Genomic DNA, 21,218 nt, shown 5'->3' with positions numbered 1-21,218 from the left:
GCTGGGGCTCAGAGAATGTCACCCAGCTTCTGGGCACATTGGAGAGCAGCTTTGTGGCAGGAGCTGATGATCTCCATGATAAATGAGCCCTAAATGAATCCTTACATCAGGAAGTTGAGTGTTTGTGGTTAGCCTCGAAAGGAAGGGAGAGAGGGAGGCTAGGGAAGGATGCAGGGATGCACCAGGAGCCTGCCCACCAGGCTCCCTTCCTCCACTAACATTTGCTGAACTCCTACTGTGTGCAGGGTCTGGTGCTGGCTCAGAGACCACAGGGATGAAGCTGACATAGTCCCTGCCGCAACCCGCCCCCCCAAAAAAACAAGACGCACAATCAGATGTGATCAGTCCTGTAACAGAAGAGAGCCCAGGATGCTGTGGGGACAGAGTGACTCCAGCCCGATCTGGGGGGTAGGGGCCCGGGAAAGGCTTTCTACAACACAGCTTGCAGGACAAGCCCACCAGGTCGAAGTGAGCACTCCTGGCAGGGAAAGAGCAGGGGTAAAGGCTTAGGGGAGTCAGGGAAGCCTCGAGAAGCTTTGGGTTGGAGTGCAGGAGGCAAGGGTGGTGGGGGGAGAGGAGAGGGACAGCCAGAGGGGTCAATAGGAGATAGAGCCCGAATGGCCTTAAGTCCCAGCCAAGGTAGCTCAGATTTTATTGTGGCCCCAGGGAGTCAGGGTAGGGCTTTCTCCAGAGGGATGTCTAGGGCTGAAGCGGGAGCAGGGGTGTGTGGAGGAGGATCCCTGCTGACTCAGCCCGGCTTTCATCCACTCCCCCGGGGAGTGCTTCTTGAGGGCCTGCTCACCCGTCTCCACAGCACCAGGCTGGCTAAACCCCTCCTCAAGGCTAGGGAGAAAATGTATGCGAAGAACCAAGGCCTCACTTGACAAAACTCCTTTGTGATGAGCCCTCGGGCCACGGTGGCACGGTGCTCTGCTGCCCTCTAGTGAGGGCTGGAGCTTCACCCCTGCGGCATCGGCCAGCTTCTACAACAGTTTCTATGGAGACCTTCCCTCTGCCCCTCCCAGGACTACAGGAGTCTCACTGACCCCAGGGAATCGAGGACAGGCCAGGGGAGGAGGACACAGAGGGACTCAGCCCCAGCTGTGCACGGGGGCCCAGGAGTTGTGTCCTTTAACGTTCTCAAATGAAAGGGCAGAGATGGTGTGGACTCCTATCACTATCATGATGGTCTCGGTCATGATGATGATGGTACGGTGGCAACGGGGGCAGAGACTGCTATTTCTGTAGCTACTGGTGGTGATGGCAGAATTGGAGTGACGGCGGTGATGGGATTACAGTGATGGTGATGAGGACAAGGAGGGAGGAAGAGACTGTGGTAATGGAGATAGAGGTGGTGGCTGATACGGATGGATTTCCTTGTCCCCATCTTTGGAGCGGAATACTCAATCTCTTAGGCACACACCTTGGAAGGGGGAGTTCTGGATCACGGGATAGGCACATGTTAACTTTCCTAGATCAAGCCAAATAGTTTTCAGAACACGGTTGTCTTTACACTCCTGCCTGCCATGCGGCGGTGGCGGGGAGGTGTTCCAGGTGCCCCACAAGCCACAGTTAGCAGTGTCTGTTTTGTTCCCTCGTGTAGCTCTCATGTTCATGGAAACCTAGCACACAAAGAAGGCTTAATAAAAAACCTACTGAAAGAATTCACAATTTAAGGATAGCAGATGTCCTCACTCGCTGTTAGAGAACAGAACTAGAACTTTGCTCTTGCCTGCGGACATCCAGCCATGTACATGTTCTGACCCGGGTTGCCAAAGTCACAGCCCAACAGCCCATCCCACCCCATCACGCACATATCCCTTGTCTTGGCATTTTTCTCAAAAATCCCTTCTGGGGGCACCTGGGTGGCTCAGAGGGTTAAGCCTCTGCCTTCAGCTCAGGTCATGATCTCAGGGTCCTGGGGTCGAGCCCCACATCGGGCTCTCTGCTCCACAGGGAGCCTGCCTCCACCTCTCTCTCTGCCTGCCTCTCTGCCTACTTGTGATCTCTGTCTGTCAAATTTAAAAAAAAAAAATCCCTTCCATGTGGCTCATCTTGGTCCAGTTTGAAGAGGGACAGCAATTTGATTAAACCAGAGCACACAAAGATACAAATGAGTGGTAGTCCTTAACCCTTTTAGGGACATTTGAAGGAGCAGCCTGCTCTCTTGCTGGGTCCACGACAGAAAAAGCCAAGCTGCCGTCACAGACAGCACCCAGGCCTTTCATAGGTCCGGGTTCTGCTGGGATCTGCCGCTCACGTCTGCTTTCCCCTTGGACAGCCTCCCCTGCGTGCCCCTCTTTTCTCCCACTTTTTTCATCTACAAAACAGGAAAAGTAATTCTTGTCTTATCCACCTCAAGGATTAAAAAAAAAAATGTAACAGATTAAGGAGCTTCACAGTTGAAAGAAATCTTGGAGATCATCTAGGGACTTTTATTATTGCTCTCAGATAATTCTTTACAACCGATGAATCCCTTTCGATTACACGGTCTCATTGAAAACTCAGGACAACCAAGTGACATCATTCATCTCTTTTTGGAGGAAGGAAACAAGTTAAGAAAGGGGGAATGACTTGCCCAAGTGGCAGGGCTGGGAGCGGTGGCTCTTTGCTCTACCTAACTCTCCCTGTAGATCTAGCTTGAAGGCACTATGACCAAAAGGTTAACCAGCTCTTGCTTGTACTCCTCCAGTGCACGGGGAGCTCACTGCCACCCAGGTTAAGCCAGTCCCTAGCTGGGCAGCTCTGATAGTTGTCTATCATTTGTGGTGGTATGGAGCACATTGCATTGGGTGGGGGAGGGGGGTGATCTTTAAAGGCTTTCATCCTATTGTGTGTCAGGGAGAGGAGAAGTTCACAGAAATATGCAGAGAATATACAGAGGCAGCCAGAATGGCAATAATAATCACAACATCTATTTGATAGTGTCACTTCCGTGTTTGTAACCCATGAATGGCTTCCTGGTTCCCTGAAGCAGGAGTCCAGACTCCTTCGTGTACCCTCCATGAGCTTGGTCCAGTCTCAAACCCCCTCTACATGTCTCACACAATTCCCCACCCCACCAGCATTCCTGCAATGTGTTCCCTCTGAGAAGAACCTCCTCAACCCCCAGCTCCTACAGGACTCTGAACTATGCCCCCCCGCCAAATCCCTGCACACTAGACTGTTCTTACTTGTGTCCCGAACTAAGACTACGTGATTCCTTTGCCCTGATGCACGGAGACTATCCCTGAACGGGTGGTTGGCCCACCCCAGCACCTACGCACATAGCTCTGTGGCTCCTGACGGCCAGACCAGGAGAGGGTTAAACAGCAGCCCTGGCCTTACATCAGCCTTGGCATTGGAGAAGCAGGTGGCCCAATGTTTAACCAGATTCTTTCTGGTCCTTTTGTAAGCTTGGCTCAGGAGCTCAGTCCAGCCAGGTCTTCTGAGAGCTGAAACCTGGGCCCCTCTCAGCCGATAGGTGCCTCTCCCCGCCTCACTTCCTGGGTCCTGGGGTGCCAAGTAGCCGGAGCTGCCAGGGTGGGGAAGCAGAGGAGGAAGCTTTACAAAGCTGGAGGAGCTGTAGGTGGGGAGCGGGGAGGGCCTGGTCCCTGCTCTGCCCAGGCCCCGGTTGAGCCCTTCCCATCCCTGCCCTCCCTATCCCCATCTGTGTACAGAGAAGGCTGGTCTGGGTGGTCCCTCCTGATAGGAATGGGCAAGAGCAAGGGATCCCCAGACTCCAGAACCCCCTAGCTAGGGGTCCCTTTGCTGGACACTTTTTCCAGCAGACGTGGGGGTGGGTAAATCTTTAACTAGCTAGCCCTGGGGAGGCTGGAGCCTTTCCGGATGGATGATTGCCTGAGAAGGGGGAAAGGGGTGGGGGATGTAAGGTGTGTACAGCAGTCCGGGTGAGGTGGGAAAGGGCGGGTAGTGGAGAGAGAAAGGAACGAGACTCGGGCGGAGCTAACTTCGTGTGCAAAGCGGGACATGGAGGAACGCGGGTCTCCAGACGGGTAAGCAGAGATTCTGGGAGGTTTCGAGGAGCCTCTGGGCTCAGGGATGGTAACTCCCGTTGCTGCCATAGGAACCCCGCGCGGAGCCTGGAGCAGGGGCCAGAGGGGCCAGAAACGCCCATCCAGGTGGTGCTCAGGTAGGTATAGACTGGTTGGGGAGTGCGGGGGGGGGGGGAAGGGGCGCGAGCGAGGACAGGACCGATGGCGACAATGGGATGGACCGTCCGCCTTCCCAACGGACCCCAGGGTGCGTCCCATGAGCGCCGCCGAGTTGCGTCGAGGGGAACAGAGCGCGCTGCACTGCTCGGGGACCCGGACTCTGCAAGTGAGGAACCCTTCCCCCCTCGAGCCCCAACCCCCTCCCCCCAAAACCTACCTGAAGGCCCCTCCGTCCCTTTCCCGGGGCAACTTTGTCCCGGGCCCCCGCCTCCCCCGGACATCCCCGTGAGCCCCGCCCTCCCAGGCTCCGCCCCCAGCGTGCCCCGCCCCCTCGGCCGCCCCCTCCCCCAGGTGAGGCCCCCGGGCGGCGGCCCGGAAGTGGCGTTCCGCTTCGGCGCGGTGCTGGACGCGGCGCGCACGCAGGAAGACGTGTTCCGGACGTGCGGCGTGCGGCGCCTGGGCGAGCTGGCGCTGCGCGGGTGAGTGGGGAGCCGCCAGGGCCCCCGGCCCCGGGCCCCCAGCCCACCCCTCCCCTCCAGCCCCCAGCCCTCCGCCGCCCGGGTCCAGTCTCGCCCCTGTCGCCCGCAGCTTCTCCTGTACTGTCTTCACCTTCGGCCAGACCGGCTCCGGGAAGACCTACACCCTGACCGGGCCTCCTCCGCAGGTGGGCCCGGCGCCCAGGAAGCGGGGAGGGAACGGGAGCCCCACGCTTCCAGGGGGAAGGGCCTTCGTGCCGCCCAGCCCCATTTGCAGACGGGGAAACTGAGGACTGGAGAGGTGAAGGCGTCTGCCTCACATGGAGCCACTTTTATCCACTTGACTTAGTAGCTCTCAGTTTCTCCATCCGTACGCGGAAGTGACAGTCCTGACCGAGGATTACTACCCTGTTCTGCGGGAACTTGGCACAGTTCCTGGCGCATAGTAGGGCAGTCCTCTACCAAGGGTAGTTACGACTGTTGTTTTGTGTTGGGAGGAGCGTGATCCAGCCCCAGGCTCAGCTGTTTTCTGCCCCCAGGGCGAGGGTGTGCCCGTACCCCCCAACCTAACCGGCATCATACAGAGGACCTTCATCTGGCTGTTAGACCGGGTTCAGCACCTGGGCGCGCCTGTTACCCTCCGTGCCTCCTATTTGGAGATCTACAATGAGCAGGTGGGGGACTGAGATGAAGAGAGCGCCCTCAAGAAGAAGGAGGCATTTCTCTCCAAGGAGCAGGGGTGGAGGGACAAAAGCGGCTGGGGGCCTGTTGCTGGTAAAGGCTAGGGGTGGATGGAACGTGGGCTCAGGGCCCCTTCCCTCACCCGCCACCTTCACCTCAGGTTCGCGACCTTCTGAGTGTGGGATCTCCCCGGCCCCTCCCTGTTCGCTGGAATAAGACCCGTGGCTTCTATGTGGACCAGCTGCGGGAGGTGGAGTTTGGGAGTCTGGGGGCCCTGATGGACCTTCTCCAAATGGGTGCGTGCTACTTCAGGGGTGCTTTGGGGTATGGGGATGCCCATTCCTCAGCTGTTCACTGTGCACCCCGAGTCCCTGGCTGGAGCTGTGGATTGAGATGCTCCGTGTGGGAGGAAAGGGCCAGCAAACCAACAATTCAGACACAGCCCAGAGATGTTCGTCCCCCCCCCCTCCCCAGGCTTGCAGATTCTGCTGCCCAAACTCTTGGAATTCTGATGATGGGGCATGATTGGGTAGGGTGGGGTCAGGGTCATGGTTTCTCTTGTCCAGGGCCTCTGCCTTGGTCGGGCCCCATCTTTGCCCCCTGAGGAGGTCTCCCCACCTCACGGCTCTCCCCTTCCAGTCTTTTCCCCTACATGCAGCAAACCACATCCCTCTTCCTCTCCAGACCCCCAGACTCTTCCAGTTTCTTAAAGGTAAATGTCATACCTCTTAGGCTAGTCTGTGACGTCTTTCTGTTCCAGCCCCATTCATTCATCAAGTATTTATGGAGCACTTACCCTGTGGCAGGCACTGGGGACACTGGGACTCTGGGTTCTGGCCCCAAAGTTGTGTCCAGAGCTGAGCTTTCTGTCTGAGTCTTTCTCTTCGCAAGGCAATGGGAGAGATGTTCATAAAACGTGAATTTGACTGACGTTCCTCTGCTCAGTACTCCCCGTCTCCCTCTCACATGTCCATGCTAGAGACAGTCCCGGCAGCCCCTCCTTCCCCTTTCCTGCCTCCGAGCCTTTGCGTGGGCTGGCCCCTCTCCCAGGATGCCCTCGCTTCTTTTCCTTTATCGGTGACCACGTGCTCCTCCTACCAGGTCCAGCTCCTGCCATTTTCCGCCTCTAGGTCTTACCCGCCGACGGAGCTCAGCTCACACCCTGAACCAGGCCTCCAGCCGAAGCCATGCCCTGCTCACGCTCTACATCAGCCGCCAAACTGTGAGTGTCCCCACGTGGGGAAGGAGCTGGCCCAGGGCCACCCAGCCAGGGTCTGCCTCTGGGTATAGCAAGCAACTTGGGCAGGCGCCGGAGGTAATAGTGGAAATCTTTTCGGCTTTGTGACTTTGGTGGGGACGGCCCCTCCCAAGTCCCCATTGAGCCCTGATTCCCCTGCCCCACAGATGCCTCCAGGGGACCCTGGGGAACCCCCCGTGGCGGGGAAGCTGTGCTTTGTAGACCTGGCTGGCAGCGAGAAGGTGGCGGCCACAGGATCCCGGGGGGAGCTGATGCTTGAGGCAAACAGCATCAACCGTAGCCTGCTGGCCTTGGGTGAGACATGGGGCCGGCCGCATGGACGTCCCGTGTCCTTGCCCTGAGCCTGACCCAGTGGGGGAACCAGAGGAGTGGTAGTGGGGGGTCAAGAGCTGTGACCCACTAGCCACCCGCCTCCTCTTGGCCTTACCGTGCTATTGACTCATGCCTCCCCTCTTAGAACTTTATGAGTCTATAAAACTGAGGGTTTATAAAGGTACGTTTTCATCTGGGAAGTAGAAACACTCGAGAGCAGAGGCTGAGCCCTCAGACATTCAGCCTGTCCCCATGTGCAGTTGGGAAGACTGAGGCCCCACGAGAGGAAGGAAGTGACCTTCTTTCCACCCCCGCCCCAGGTCACTGGGCCTTGAGGTCCCTTCCTCGGCAGTGTTTGTAGGGAGATTTTCAGGGAACTCTTCTTCATTTCCTGAGCCCCTGCCGAGTGCCAGGTTCAGGAGTGGTCAGCCTCTTTGGTTGCACTGGGGATCGGGGCAGACAGGGCCATCTCTGCCCTCAGGAGCCCCTGTCTGGTGGCAGAGATTGGTCTGACCAAGTAACTAGATCTCATAGGAAGAGGGATTTTCAAGTCACACAGGTCTGGGTGGAGGTCCTAGCTCTGCACGTACCAGCTGGGTGGCCTTGAGCGAGAGCGGTGGCCTTGAGCGAGAGCGGTGACCTTGCCGGCCTTGTTGTCCCCACCCAGGTCACTGCATCTCCCTGTTGCTGGACCCACAGCGGAAGCAGAGCCACATCCCCTTCCGGGACAGCAAGCTCACCAAGCTGTTGGCAGACTCACTGGGGGGACGCGGGGTCACCCTCATGGTACCAGAGAGGGGCTGGCAGGGAGGAATGGCTCCTGAGGGAGGGGGGTCCCAGAGAGGAACACTCAAAGGCAGTCCTCCCCAGGTGGCCTGCGTGTCCCCTTCAGCCCAGTGCCTTCCTGAGACGCTCAGCACCCTGCGATACGCAAGCCGGGCCCAGCGGGTCACCACTCGGCCACAGGCCCCCAAGGTGAATGGAGGGAGACCCAGGCAGAGGGGCAGGGCAGAGGAGATAGTTGGGGTTCTGGCAGTAGTTGGAGTCCAAGTTGGTGTTATGGGAAGTCTGGAACTGAGTCAGAGTTGGGATTAGAGTCAGAGTCCTGGTGATGGGGTCCTGACTGGGTAGGGTGGGGTCAGGGTTATGGTCAGGGTTAGGGCATGCCTAGGTGTATGGTCTGATTTGGACATGATTCAGGGTGTAGCCAGGATCCCAGCTGGTACCATGATGAAGTCTGAGTTGTTGAGTTGGGGTCTGACATAGTGTCTCCTTTGGGGTCAGGATTTGGGCCAAGGTTTGAACAGAACTGAGTTTAAGATCGGACTTGGAGCAGGGTCCAGCTTAGAGTAGACCCTCCAGGCCTCCAGTGAAGGTTGCCTGACCCTCTGATGCCGTTAGCACAAGGTGCCTCCTCCAGGTGGACATAGCCCCGGGATGCGAGGCTGGCCAGCGAAGCATGGGCTGGGTTTTAGGCTCTCCTCACCCACCCCGGGAAGCCCTTGAGCAGTGCACAACTTGGGCAGCCACAGACAGCAGCTCTGGGCCTCTTTCTCTGCAGTCGCCAAAGGCAAAGCATCCCCAGCGTTTGGAGGTTGAGATACTGCAGCTGCAAGAGGAGAACCGTTGCCTGCGGTCCCAGCTGGGGCAAAGAGACCCCAAGGGTATGAGTTCCCTGGAGGCAGGGGTAGGGTGAGGCTAGGGTCCAGGGCTCCTCTGGATCCAGCCATCTTCCTCTTCCCTGCAGCCTCCAGGCTCAGTGGGGCTCGGGTGGCCTGGGCCCAGCGGAACCTCTATGGGATGCTCCAGGAGTTCATGGTGGAGAATGAGAGGCTCAGGTAGGGCCTGCCTCAGCCAGGGGGATTCTGCCCTACCCCGCCCCTCTGGGCTGCTCTGCCAAGCTGCACCGCTCCCTAGTCTGTGGCTACCCTGCTGTCCCCCTGCTTGCCTCCTGGGGCTCGTACTCCACCGCAGAGAGGAGGGCTAGCGGATACCCCCACAGGTAGCTCTGCCTCCTGTCACCTGCCTGGGGCCTGCTCTTCCCAGGAAAGAAAAGAGCCAGCTGCAGAGTAGCCAGGCCCAGGCCCGGGACGAACAGCGCATCCTGGCCCAGCAGGTCCAGGAGCTGGAGCGGTGAGCATGGCTGCCAGCCGGGAGACAGGCCTTGGGACCCAGGGCAGGTGGGAAAGGGTGGCTCAGTGAAATGGTCAAGGGTCTGACCTCTGGACCCAGACCCCCTGGGTTTAAACTTCAGCTCTGCCACCTACTAGCTGTGTGACCTTGGGTGAGTCATTTTACCTCTCCCTGCCTGGGCTTCCTCTCCTATAAAATGGGGAGAATACAGAGCCTACTTGATAGGGTGGATGTAGAGTTCAGATTGAATGAGTCCATTTGTAAAGCCTTGAGCACGGCACCTGGCTTATAGTTAGTGCTCCCTGAGTGTTTGTTATAAAGGGGGACATGGAGGCCAGCCCGGTGTCGGTTCGCGGGCTGTAGGCACAGACCCCACTGTTCTCTCCAGGCGCCTCCTCAGTGCCTGCTACCATCACCAGCCGCACCCTGGCCTGGCCCCTCCGTGTCCCTGTGTGATGGCGCCAGCTCCCCTGTGCCACGTGAGTCTCTGCCTGGCCGGGAGAGGGGAGGAACAGGACCAGTGCAGAGCTTCTGACACGCCCTCTTGCAGGCCCTGCCTCCCTCCTGCTCCTGCGGCCGCTTCTGCCCCCTGTGCCGAGCACCACTGGCCCACTGGGCCTGTGTACGTGAGGAGCTCCACCTGCCCCAGGTAGGAAAGGTGGGGGCGGGGATGGGTGTTGAGCGAGCGGGGAGAGCTGGAGACTTGGATCCAGGGTTCGGCAGCCTGGGAGGCTCCAGAGTTCCAGGGTCCCAGGCTGGATCATGGGGTGAGGGGTCACTTTGGGCCGGTTCGCTCACCTCCCCCTGCTCCCCATCCTACCTTCTTTCAGGATCTCACGGAGCCACTCACTTACCCATTCGTCCACTCACACATTACTCATTTACGTCTTCACTTACGTGTTCACTCACTCGCTCGGTAACTCTTCCCTAAGCTCCAGCTTTGTGGCAGCCCCGGTTCTGGACGCCAAGAATTCCGAAAGAGACCAGGCATGGTTCCTGCCCTCAGGGTGCTCCCATCTCCAGAGAGGGCTACCTGCCACCCACAGAAAAAGGGACCAAGAGCCCACGCCTTTATGTCCCCCTGATATGCTTGATGTCCCGAGGGGGCAGGCATGGCAGAGATGGTGGTGGCACCAGGAGGATGGGGCACGTAGAGGCAGGCTCACCCAGGGTGGGCTCTGGTCTTCCCTGCAGGTGTTTGGCCCTAGGGCCCCAGGCGGTGTGCCCCTGTCTGCCCAGCCCTCACCCTGGGCACCCCCAGGCAACCCTGGCTCTGCCAAGTGTCCAAGAGAGAGGTGGGCCAGCCCTGGGGCACTGGGATGGGAGAGGAGGGGACCGGGCCTGGGAACCCAAGGCTCATCTCCCACTACCCAACCCACCCCGGCCCAGGAGTCCTAGCGAGTGGCCTCAGGCCCGAGTCCTGGCGGAGATGCTGCTGGAAGAGGAGGCAGTACCCTCCGCGCCCCCGCTGCCTGTGGGGCCCTCGAACACCTCACCAGTGCTGAGAGGTGAAGAAGAGAGAGGGAGTGGCCCCTTGTGGGTGTATTTTTGGTGATCTTGGGCCAGAACCCACCCTGTCCAGACCTTAGTCTTCCCATCTCTGAAACAGGGTGTTTGTTGAGAGGCGATCTGTAAGATCTTTCCAGTTCCCAAACTTGGAATTCACTTCCTGGGGCCACCTGTATGTCCAGTTGTGTGCAGGAGCCCGTGGTGTATGTTGAGGGGTAGGGGAACCCCCTGAGGCTTCCCCAGAGGGTGATGGGACACTGATGGGTCCAGGTGGGGAGGGACCCAAGGGAGCGCAGGCCTTGAGTCTCACCATGTGCTTCTCAGGTGGGGCTGCAGTTCCAAACCTGGCCCGGAGACTGGAGGCCCTCCGAGACCAGATTGGCAGCTCCCTGCGCCGCGGCCGGAGCCAGCCACCCACCAGCGAGGCTGCTGGGAGCCCCAGGCGAGTCCTCCCTCCCTGCTGAGGGCAAAGCAGAAACCTAAGAGACGACTGCGTGACCTTGGTCTGGGCTCTGCACTCCCAGGCTTCCATCTCCCTATCTGTGCAATGGGGATGGCAGCTGCTGTCCCTCTGTGCACCTGTGCCAGACAGAGGCCAGTTCCTGCGGGCTGCAGCTAGGGGCTTGTGGGCAGTTTGGGGGAGCAGAGGAAGGGTGACACCCCAGACTGTGAGAAAGGAGAGACGGGATTTGGGAGGAGCCAGGCGGCAGGTGATGAAACCGACAAATGATTAAAGGAAGGTGTCGCTCCGAGTGTGGCGGGTCGTGTTTTAGGGGCGTCAGGCACTTCCGCGTGGAGGCAGCCCAGAGAGGGGGGCTCCCAGGGGACCCCGAGGAGGAGCCAAGGATTCTTGGTAGAGGTGCATGCCCCTTCTGATTGGGAATAATCCGGGTTGCCCTCTCCTTTGTATGTGATACAGTTTTAATTGAGAGACTGCTACGGGCAGCAGGGCGGCCGAGGGGAAACCAGTGAGCGTCTCCCTGCAGGAGCATGGGGGAGACCAGTTCCAGCCAGCCTGTGTGCCCGCTACAGGCATGCTGGTGCTGCAGGGGTTGTGAGGTTTGAGTTCTGATGCCACACACTTGCTGGGACCTTGGGCAGGCCTTGAACCCTCCCAGACCACTTTCTGGTGTTCAGCCCACTAGACGGGGTGGGAATGCCTCCTTGTCTGTGGAGTTCGAGTGAGGGTCAAGAGGTGAAGAATGTCAGGATCCCAGTAGGGTGTAGTGGGTCTACAGTTAGGGGGAAGTCCAGATGTGACATGAGAAATTGGGGGTGCCAGTGGGAGGACCTCGTTAGAGAAACAGCCATGAGACTATTCTAACTCTTCCATTTTGGAGTTAGGGGAACCGAGACCTGCAGGGCTCATTCCTGCCTCTGTTCGCTCATTTGTTCATTCAACACTCCTGGCATCGACACCAGCCTGGGTGGTGAACAGGACTGAGAAGGGACACACGGCTTTGCCCAGGAAGCTCACGGAGGCTGGGTGTTGAAAGGCGAGACGCGTGGCTGGGCATTCAGGGTGTTCAGCCGCGGAGACTCGGTGGGAGGCCAGTGCCAGGGGGCAGAGCCCAGGACGTGGGGGTACGAGCAGCCGCCACAGGCCGCCGGGCCCAGCAGAGTGGGTTTGGTTAAGTCCACAGCCTGAACCATACAAAGTGCAAATCTTGCCGCCTTCCGTTACCATGAGTGATCCCGGGCAGACAGCTTCACTGCTCCGAACCTGGATCCTCTCATCAGCAGGATGGCTGCAGCAGCAGGAGCCCCTCCCTGGACAGTTGTGGGCATTAAACCTACTCGGAGATGGGAAGAGTGTGGCACAAGGCTTTGTTTATTGCAATTCAGCTGAAAGCAACTTTCAGTCAATATGACCATTTGGTGATGATCTGGGTTCAAAAAAAGTCGTTTCACAAAGCCCTGTGGAGAGCCCACTTTGGGCCAACATTGAACAAAGCCTAAGAATCCTCACCATCACCAAACACAGAAGATCAGAGAAAGGGCAGAATAGAGGGAACTCAGTGATAGATAAATGCCATGGGGCAAAATCTCACAGGGAGGTCCATCCGCCAGGATTCTAATGGGGTGATCAGGAAAGGTCCCACGCAGGTGACGTTCATGCCCAGACCTGAAGGAGGGGAGGAGGGTGAACCTGGTTTATGCCGTCAGGTCACTTTTTTCAACTTTTTTTTTTCACTTTTTTCATCGTTGTGCCACCTGGTTTCCGGTGGCTTGGCAGGCTTGAGCCTGGGCTCCTCCCCTCCGAAGAGCCCTTCTCTCTCTCTCTCTCTCATTCTCTCTCTCTCTCTCCCTCTCTCTCACTGTATGGGGTCCCTGCTTGCTGGGAGGTCTCCAGCCCCCCGGCAGGGAAGGCCCCTGGCACCGAGCGTGAGAGCTTTCCTCAGCTGCCTCGGGAGGGTGGACAGGGACCACCCAGGGCGACCCTGGCTGTTGCTGGTTCATTTTGTGTTTGGATGATTCCTTTTTCCGCTGGAGCCGGCCACGATTTTCCAGTTTCCTAGTTCCAGCTCAGCAAATCCCCCACTTACTTTCCCAGAGAGAGACTGAAGGAGACCAGTCTCTAGGACCCCATGTCCTAGGCCATGTGTCCAATCCCGGGTCAACATCCTTGCTCTGGAGCTGCCCCTGGTCCAGAATCCTGAAACTCTGGAGAAATTCCAGAGGACCCCAATAATGCATCAAGATTCTTCAAGTCGAGTGGTCCTTACTGAGAGCTCGAGGACTCCAGAGGGCTCTTCTGGAGCCCTGAAGGCTACAGGGCTTCCCGAGGATGCTGGAATCTGGGGGCGGTTCTCCAGCCCCATGAAATAGGGTAGTCATTCTCCAGAACTGTCAAGCTTAGAAGGTCTCTGGTACATCAGAATTGGGGGAAGCTCTAGGAAATTCTGGGGCACTGTAGACGTTCTTCAGAATCCCAGATCCTTAAGTGATCTCTCAGAAATTTCACATGCTGTGAAATTGCACGTAATAATTGGGAGGGATTCTCTGGACTCTCTAGCTGGGGGGTTGGGGGGATGTTTAGCGGAGCTCGGAAGGCCATCCATGAGTTTGTAGAATGCTGGCAAATCTAGAGATGAATCTAGATGTCTAGAGCCCCGGCTGAATTCTCCAGATCCTTGGGGACCTTCCCTCTTGGCCAGGGCAGGAACGGGAGTTTGGCTGGAAGCGTCACTGTAGGACACACACTTAAGGAAGGGCACGCCTGTGGGTCCTTGTTCTTCCTTTGAGGTCTCCTCTGGGCGATCAACCCCAAGATAGACTCCACCGGTGTAGACAGCGTGACGGAGTGTGCAGAACCCACCGCTGAGAACATCTCACTTCGGTCTCTGTCCGCTCCGGCTGCACCCAGCCCTGCCTACTTTCACCTCCCACACGTGTCCTGCCTGCTCTTGAGGTTTTTCCCCCTTTGTCTAATGACCCATTTGCCCCAGTTCATACTCAGTTTTGTATCCAACAGATCGATTTCAGCCCCTCTGAGGGACATTTTGTGTTCTCTTAGATGTCTTCCACCATCGTGTCCTTATTGAGCTTCCTGATTCCCCTTCCTTTATTTTAATGGTGGGGCAGTGGCCCCCGGGGCTGTCTTGCTCTGAAGCAAGGAGCAGCAGCCACCGGGAGTTGTAAGCAGGTGGTGCTGTGATTAGAAGTCAGGAGCTGGGGCGCCTGGGTGGCTCAGCGGGTTAGGCCGCTGCCTTCAGCTCCGGTCATGGTCTCAGGGGCCTGGGATCGAGCCCCACATCCGGCTCTCTGCTCAGCGGGGAGCCTGCTTCCCTTCCTCTCTCTCTCTGCCTGCCTCTCTGCCTACTTGTGATCTCTGTCTGTCAAATAAATAAAATCTTATTAAAAAAAAAAAAAAGGCAGGAGCTGCAGGCGCCGGGGCTCGGGCCTCAAAGCCTGCCCTGCAGCAGACCGCCTGTGGGAGCTGCATGAGCCCTGCCCTGGCCAACCAGCAAGGAAGACCTTGGAAAGCCAGCAGGGGCCTCGTCCACAGGAGCCTTCATGCAACCCCCAGCTATGATCACACAGACTCTCACTCATCACCCCTTTACCAGGTCCCTCTTGAAGGCCGGGCCTGTGCTCCTGGTGGTCAGGCTGGAGGCCTGGGTGGTCTCCAGGCTTTGGAAAGTTCGGCAGACGCACCCCCTCTCCCAGCCCCTGTCTGTCCGAGCTACAGCTGTGAGAGCCTGGGCAAGATAGTTAAGCTCTCGGAACCTCAGACTCCTTCTCTGTAAAGTGGGGATAAGATCGGTTTATCCTGTGAGAAGCTCGTAAGTGCTCACAGAAGATAGGAGATGAGGATGGAAAGCGACTCTACATAAATTGTTGAGGGCAGAGCCTGCCACCCGGGTCAGTGCTCCATGAATGCGAATCGGTATTACTGTTTTTATTAGTAACGGACGCTCTCAGCACACACGTGCGATGTTCCTGTCCTTGCAGGAGAGGAATGGGTGTCGCCACCTGCTCCCTGGTCATTGCACAGGCATGACCTTGTTCATCTCCACTCTGCCGGCCCCGTCCTACAAGGGGAGGAAGTGGCCATGCGGCAATGCTGGCTGGTACGAGCGCCAGGGACGAGTCCCCGCTGCTCTGCCAGGGCTCACCGAGAGAGAGAGTCATTTGTCTGCATTGAGGAAGGGCCAGAGGGACTTTCCAGAAAGTCTGGCTGGCCTCGAGGTTTTGGAAAAGAGCTCTTTTAGTCTGTGTGAGGACATTGGGTGATATCAGCTCGGTGAGCCAAGAGTCAGGGCAGGTCCCTGGAGGTCCTGCTGTAATGGACAGATAAGACCAGGCTGCAAAGAGCAGGAAGATGCCTGTGTCCTCTGCCTGGACACAGGCTGGATTTTGGAAGCTTACTTCTTGGGGAAAACCCTTTCTTCAGTGGTGCAAAGGGAGCCAGAGGGCGGGCCGCAAGCTCTGTCCCCTGGGTCTCAAGGACACTTGGCTCCAGAGTGTCGGGCTTCGTGGGCTGCTTCTCCGGGCTGAGCCAGCCTCTCCTGCAAACAGGAAGCTACACTGACAACATCCAAGGGCACTCCTCACTCCACTCTCTGCAAGGAGTGAGAATGTGACCTGTCCATCATTTCATTCCTCCATACCCCGTGGCCCCTCTGAACCCCATTTAACAGAGGGAAAAACTCAGATCCAAAAAGGTGAAGTCACTTAGGATCACATAGGAAGAGGGCACAGCAGTGACTGGAACCCAGATCTATCTGGGGGCAAAGTTCAACCGCATTGTCATCACTCTGCTAAACTAAGTTTGGGGGTCCTCCTGGCCATGGCACACAGACCAATCCAAAACTGGGGACACAAGGAAATGCCACCACCAAGCAAAGTCTCTTTGCCTTTTGGACTGTCATTGAGCTTTCTGGTCATTTCACTGATCATGATTTAAGCACTTGGAGTAGCAATTCCAATCTTCCAGCGTCCCTAAGCTGCCTTCTAGTTGGGTGGGCCTTCTTGGGGTCTAATATAGTCTCCTCCACAGCTCTAAGGAAGTCCCTTGGTGTGTGTTCACTGAGCACCTACTAAGTGCCCGGCATACTGCTGGGCTCCAGAGAGGAAGAAATGTGGCAGGTCTCATGGCATGGCAGGCACGGAGTCTGGGGAAGAGAGAAGCAGGCACGTGTCAGCCTGACTCCTGCAGGGAGGGGCCTGTGGAGGGAGAGGAGCCACTCCACTGCTCCAGGTGTCTGAAGGAACACAGCCCAAAGTGCCATTTAGGAGGGGACAGGGTCTGGGAGGTCAGCGGAGTGAGAGGCAGGTGTCAGGGTGACAGATCCGAGTTCGAATCATGACTCATTGCCTAGGTGGCCTTTGGTACCTGTTCGCCTGAGCTCTTAGCCTCAGTTTCCCTATCTGTAAGATAGAGCCACTATTGTAATAAAGCGACGGAGCCTTAACAGGAGAGTTCAGTAAGATGTGCTCGTGGGACACCGGCCTGGGGCCTGGCATGTTGTAGGAACTGAATCCACCTTTGTCGTCTGGAGCAGTGGCACCCAAGTCTGGCTCACAGAGAGACTCTTCCAGGAAACTGTTTCCAAAAGGGCCCCATCTAAGCATACAGCTCTGTAGCTAGGCGGGGGATAGGCAAGGTAGAGGCTGAATGTTCTACACTCCCCAGGAGATCTGAAGCAGTCCTGGGGCAAGGAGGACTGGGTTCTAACGCTGATTCTCCCCCTTCTGTGGGCCTTTGCTTTAGGCCTCTGGCTCCTGGTCTGGGTGGAACCATCTGAACAAACCTGGGTGGTCTTTCTGGAAGTTCTCTGCTGCCCTCTAGCGGACCTGGGGCACTCTCACCTCCCTGCAGCATAATTCCTGCATTTCTGAGCCCTTACCAGGTACCCCCGAGCTGTGCTAAGTGCCTGTGAGGACACAGGTCCCTCCAGTGTGTGCACTTGGGCAGCTGGGAGGACGTCCCTCTCTGAGCTCCTATATCAGCCACGTCCAGTGAGCTACTTGACCCTAGATGGGGAAGGTGAGGTCAGGGAAGAAAAGGTCACCCAGCAAATCACAAGGGCTGGGACTCAAGGCTGTAGGTGGCCTAGCTCTTTGGGATGGGTGGGGAAGAAGTAAAGCCTAGAAACAGCTGAGCAGGGAGAGGATCCCCTCTTCTGATGCTGGTTATGGAGTCCCGGGTGCCGCCCACCTCCAGTTTTACCATGCGTGGACAGGTCACACTCAGAGTCCGGGGGAACTGCACAGAGTCAGGTGTCTGGGGCAGGGCCTGGGGCTGGATACCTCCTCGTGAGGAAGAAAGGACCCCTACTATCCCCTTCCACCACTAGCACAGAAAGGCCCGAATCCTGACTGCACCCTCTGGTCTGAGTCCCACCCCATTGGCCTGGATGCCCCTGTTGGTCCTTCCTTCTTTCTGGAGAACCTTGAAGGGAGTTGCTTTCCTGCCCTCGCTTCTGCTCCCTCTTCATGGATCTCTCCCAATTACAAATCTGACCACCATTCCCTTCTGAAAACCCACCAGCATTCCTCACACACTTGAGACTCACGGCAACCTTTAGGCGGGTATCACAGTCCTACCTGCTGGGCCTCGGCCCCCTCCCCAGCCTCACTCTCACCACTTGCCTCCCCCACCCCCAACCCCCAGCCACTGCCTAGTTTCAACTCCGGGTTTGGATGGTTGGCTGGTTGGCTTTTGCTTTCCAGATGGATCATTTTTTTCTCTCCATCTGCCTCCTCTATGGCTCTGCTGGTGCCGTCCCTCTGTCCAGAGCATCCTGTCCTCCCTCCATGGGCCCCCTTGCCCTTTTGTCTGGTGAACTAGGTGGGTCTTCCCCTCCCCTGGCCTCTGCTCCCCCATCACTACAATGACCATCTGTCTTATTGTCTTCTCCTCCCCACCCTGCCCCCAACAGGGAGTGAGCTCTAGAGTCCTCCATGCACTCCATCATACCCCCAGCACCAAGCACAGAGTGCGAGCTTGGTGAATGAATGAGTGAGTGAATGAGTAAGTGTGGGAGAAAGCCTGGGCCCTGGAGTCAGGCTGATGTGGCCCCCAGCTCAGCCAGAAGCTGGGTAACCTTGAATGAATCCTGTTCCCTCCCTCAGCCGCCATGTGTTCATCTGAAAATGACCCACCATTTCTGCTGCGCCTCCGGCACTGGTGGGCCCCACCCCCTGCACTTGGACTGGTTCCGGAAGTGGCCCCAGAGCCTCCATCCTCCCACCCCGATGGCCAGAAGGGGAAGAGGGGTCAGTATCCCCAGACCGCTAATGACCTTGCATCCTGCGGTCCAGGGCTGATTTTTAAAAAACAGCTCAAAGTCCAGGTGGGCTTTGGAAGGGTTTGCTCTCTCTGTTTGCTCTGGTTAATCATCTCAGAAGAGCAAACATCTCTGGAGGCAGGTGGAGAGATCAACATCCGGGCATCTGCCCTCCCCCCAGGAGAGGCCATGGGGCTGCCTGCACAGTCCTGTCCAAAAGAGGCCACTGCTTATCTTCACCCCCATGTGCCGCAGCCTTCCCGTGGGGCCAGTGGGGTGGATGACCCTGATGCCATCGTGCAGCCACGAGCAAGCTTCACAGGGGGTCTCTATTCCCACTGATTTGCTGATAGTGTCTCATTCTCCTTGCAGCTCGGTTTCTCCCCAGATGCCCAGAGCTCATCACCAGGTAGGAGAGTGGACAGTTTACAAAGCACTCTGACCCACTGCCTCACTTGACCTCTTGGCAGACAGAACAAGGTCTGTTATCTTCAGTATACAAATGAGGAAAGTGGCTTCAGAGCAGGAAAGGCCTCTGCAAAGTTAGTGGAAAAGAAGTCAGGGCTCCTGGCTCCCAGCTCTCTGAATGCCTCATAAATCAGACTGCCTTCTTCCTGCCACCACTAACCAAACCGTAAAAGATCAAGAAATGTTGTGAACTAGAGGGAAGGTCATTGTCCCAGAAATCTAACCTGAGATGGTTGGTGTGATAAAGCTTGTAACATGGCTTTGAGCTTCCCGGCAGCCAAAGCAAAGAGGAAATGCTGTCAGTAGCCAAGCTGTAGTGATGGAGCAAAGGAAACACTCACTTAGGAATAGAGACATTTGTTCCTGCTGCTGGGAGAGAGCACAGGTATTGGGTGGCTCCTACAGAGGGATGTGACACACCATTTGCTGGTGTCACTGTGTGAAAGAGGGGAATTCCTGGATTCTCACATGAATATGAGTTTTGCATTTGGAGCCCTCTGAAGGGGGCATGCGCAGCCATACCAGGAGGCCTTCTGTGAGTCTGGAATGTTCCATGTCAAGAACAGGGAGGAAGTAAGGACAGTGGCTCTGACGGCTGGGAAAGAGCTTCACAGGGAGGGCCGGCGGTAGCACTGGCAAGAGTTTGAGCTTTGGAGACAAACAGACCTAAGTTTTTAAAAAAATTCTCTTCAAAATTGCTTAATGTACACTATACAGTTTCCTAAGGCTGCCGTTAACAGAGTATCATAGCTGGGTGGCTTACAAGTGTGTTCTCTCACAGTTCTGGAAGCTGGAAGTCTGACACTGGACTGTCATTGGGCCCACAGTCTCCCTGAAGTTCCTAGAAAAGAATCCTTGCTTGCCTCTTCCTAGCTCCTGGTGAGTACCAGCAGTCCCTGGCTTGCCTTGACTTGTGGCGGGCTCCCACCTCCGTCCCCGTCTTCACGTGGCGGTCTTCCCTGCACGTCACTGTGTCTGTGCGTCTGAGTCTCACTCCCCTTTCTCTTCCTAAGACACCAGGCGTTGGATGGAGGGCCCACTCTCATCCAGTGTGACCTCATCTTAACTAGTGGCCTCTGCAGGTGAAGTCACATTAAGGTCCCAGGTGCACACGAATTTTGCGGGAGATAGTATGTTCAACCTGCTGCAAACACATTCACCTCTTACCACATGCCAGACACTGCCTTCGGGCTTTGCAAAGCGTGGTGCCCATGACCTCATGATAGCGCTGTGAACCAGCAACCAGTGTCCCCATTGACTGGTGAGGAAGCCCAGGCACTGGGAGGACACGTACCGTCACTTGCCCAAGGCCAGCACCGGGTGTGGTCTAGCTCCGGAGTCCGTCTTCTCTGCTGCCACCCAGTGCCGCCTGGCCTGGCAGCTCTGCTTCCCATCAGGGAGCCCCAGCTCCCTCCCAGAGACTCAAGTCCTCTGTCTTTATTTTCTATTTTTCGTAAAGATTTTATTTACTTGAGAGAGAGTGTGTGTGCATGAGCTGGGGGGAGAGGCAGAGGGAGAGGAGAAGCAGGCTCCCTGCTCAGCATGTGGGGCTCGATCCCAGGATTCTGGGATCATGACCTGAGCCGAAGGCAGATGCTTAATGACTGAGGCAGCAAGGCCCCTCAAGTCCCCTGTCTTGAAAGGGGAGAAATAGGGGCGCCTGGGTGGCTCAGTGGGTTAAGCCACTGCCTTCGGCTCAGGTCATGATCCCAGGTCCTGGGTTCAAGCCCCACGTCGGGCTCTCTGCTCAGCAGGGAGCCTGCTTCCTCCTCTCTCTCTGCCTGCCTCTCTGCCTACTTGTGATTTCTCTCTGTCAAATAAATAAATAAAATCTTTAAAAAAAAAAAAAAAGAAAGGGGAGAAATAGCACCTACTTTCTAGGTTCTTGTAGGGGTGGAATTCAAGTCTGTGCCGTGTGTACAGTGTCGGTGTAAAGCTGGCACAGAGCAGGTGCTCAGGGAATGGAAGCTGCGGTGGAAATCATCGTCATTACTCCTGCTCTTATTTGCTACAGCTCCAGGAAGCCAGGGCTCAGACAGGGAACTCTGGAGATAGGATGCCTGAGTTCTCCTCTGGGCTGTGCCTGTAGACCCTCCCCCCTACCAACCGATATGGTCTCTGCTCCGTTGTTTCTTCTCCCTGGGCCTCCGTTTTCACCTGAGAGGAAGGGGCTCGATGGGACTCTCGCTGCTGGCTCCTGGAGCAGGAGGTCCAGGCTCCTGGAGCAGGAGGTCCAGGCCGCTGACCCGGTGGGAAAGGCGACAGGCTGCTCCTCTCTTCTCTGCGGGGAGCCGGTCTGGGGCCTGAAGCCCACGCTGGGCTGCCTCCGGGCTGGGTTGTATTTGGCCAGCGCCTTCTCTGAAACAGCCGCCGTAACCCCTTGGGACCACTGACCCCAGGCAGGACACTGCAAGCGATCGATCAGACCCGGCCTCAGGGCCCTGATTGGTTCAGGCTGAGCAGGGCAAATACCAAGGTCACCTACAAGCAG

General features: G+C 57.0%; 1 protein-coding gene across 3 annotated transcripts; it reads left to right on the top strand.

Moving 5' to 3' along the window:
- The first annotated feature begins 3,406 nt into the window (after positions 1-3,406).
- Positions 3,407-11,276, top strand: KIF12 (kinesin family member 12). 3 transcript variants are annotated; one of them, XM_047701090.1, is made up of 19 exons: positions 3,407-3,995; positions 4,067-4,132; positions 4,242-4,320; positions 4,506-4,633; positions 4,743-4,818; positions 5,170-5,304; positions 5,472-5,607; positions 6,442-6,533; positions 6,716-6,863; positions 7,549-7,667; positions 7,752-7,856; positions 8,443-8,545; positions 8,629-8,719; positions 8,928-9,014; positions 9,403-9,493; positions 9,565-9,663; positions 10,209-10,309; positions 10,404-10,522; positions 10,848-11,276. In XM_047701090.1, exons 1-19 carry the CDS (start codon positions 3,970-3,972, stop codon positions 10,985-10,987), a joined length of 1,941 nt encoding a protein of 646 aa, XP_047557046.1. In that variant the 5' UTR covers positions 3,407-3,969; the 3' UTR covers positions 10,988-11,276. The 3 variants fall into 3 exon arrangements, with proteins under 3 accessions (XP_047557046.1, XP_047557047.1, XP_047557048.1); XM_047701091.1 differs by lacking the exon at positions 5,170-5,304; XM_047701092.1 differs by lacking the exons at positions 10,209-10,309; positions 10,404-10,522.
- The last annotated feature ends 9,942 nt before the right edge of the window (positions 11,277-21,218 follow it).

Source organism: Lutra lutra, chromosome 13 (genome assembly GCF_902655055.1).
Source record: "Lutra lutra chromosome 13, mLutLut1.2, whole genome shotgun sequence".
NCBI lineage: Eukaryota > Metazoa > Chordata > Mammalia > Carnivora > Mustelidae > Lutra > Lutra lutra.
The sequence above is the reverse complement of the archived record's forward strand: the minus strand, read 5'-3'. Positions and strand labels throughout refer to the sequence as shown.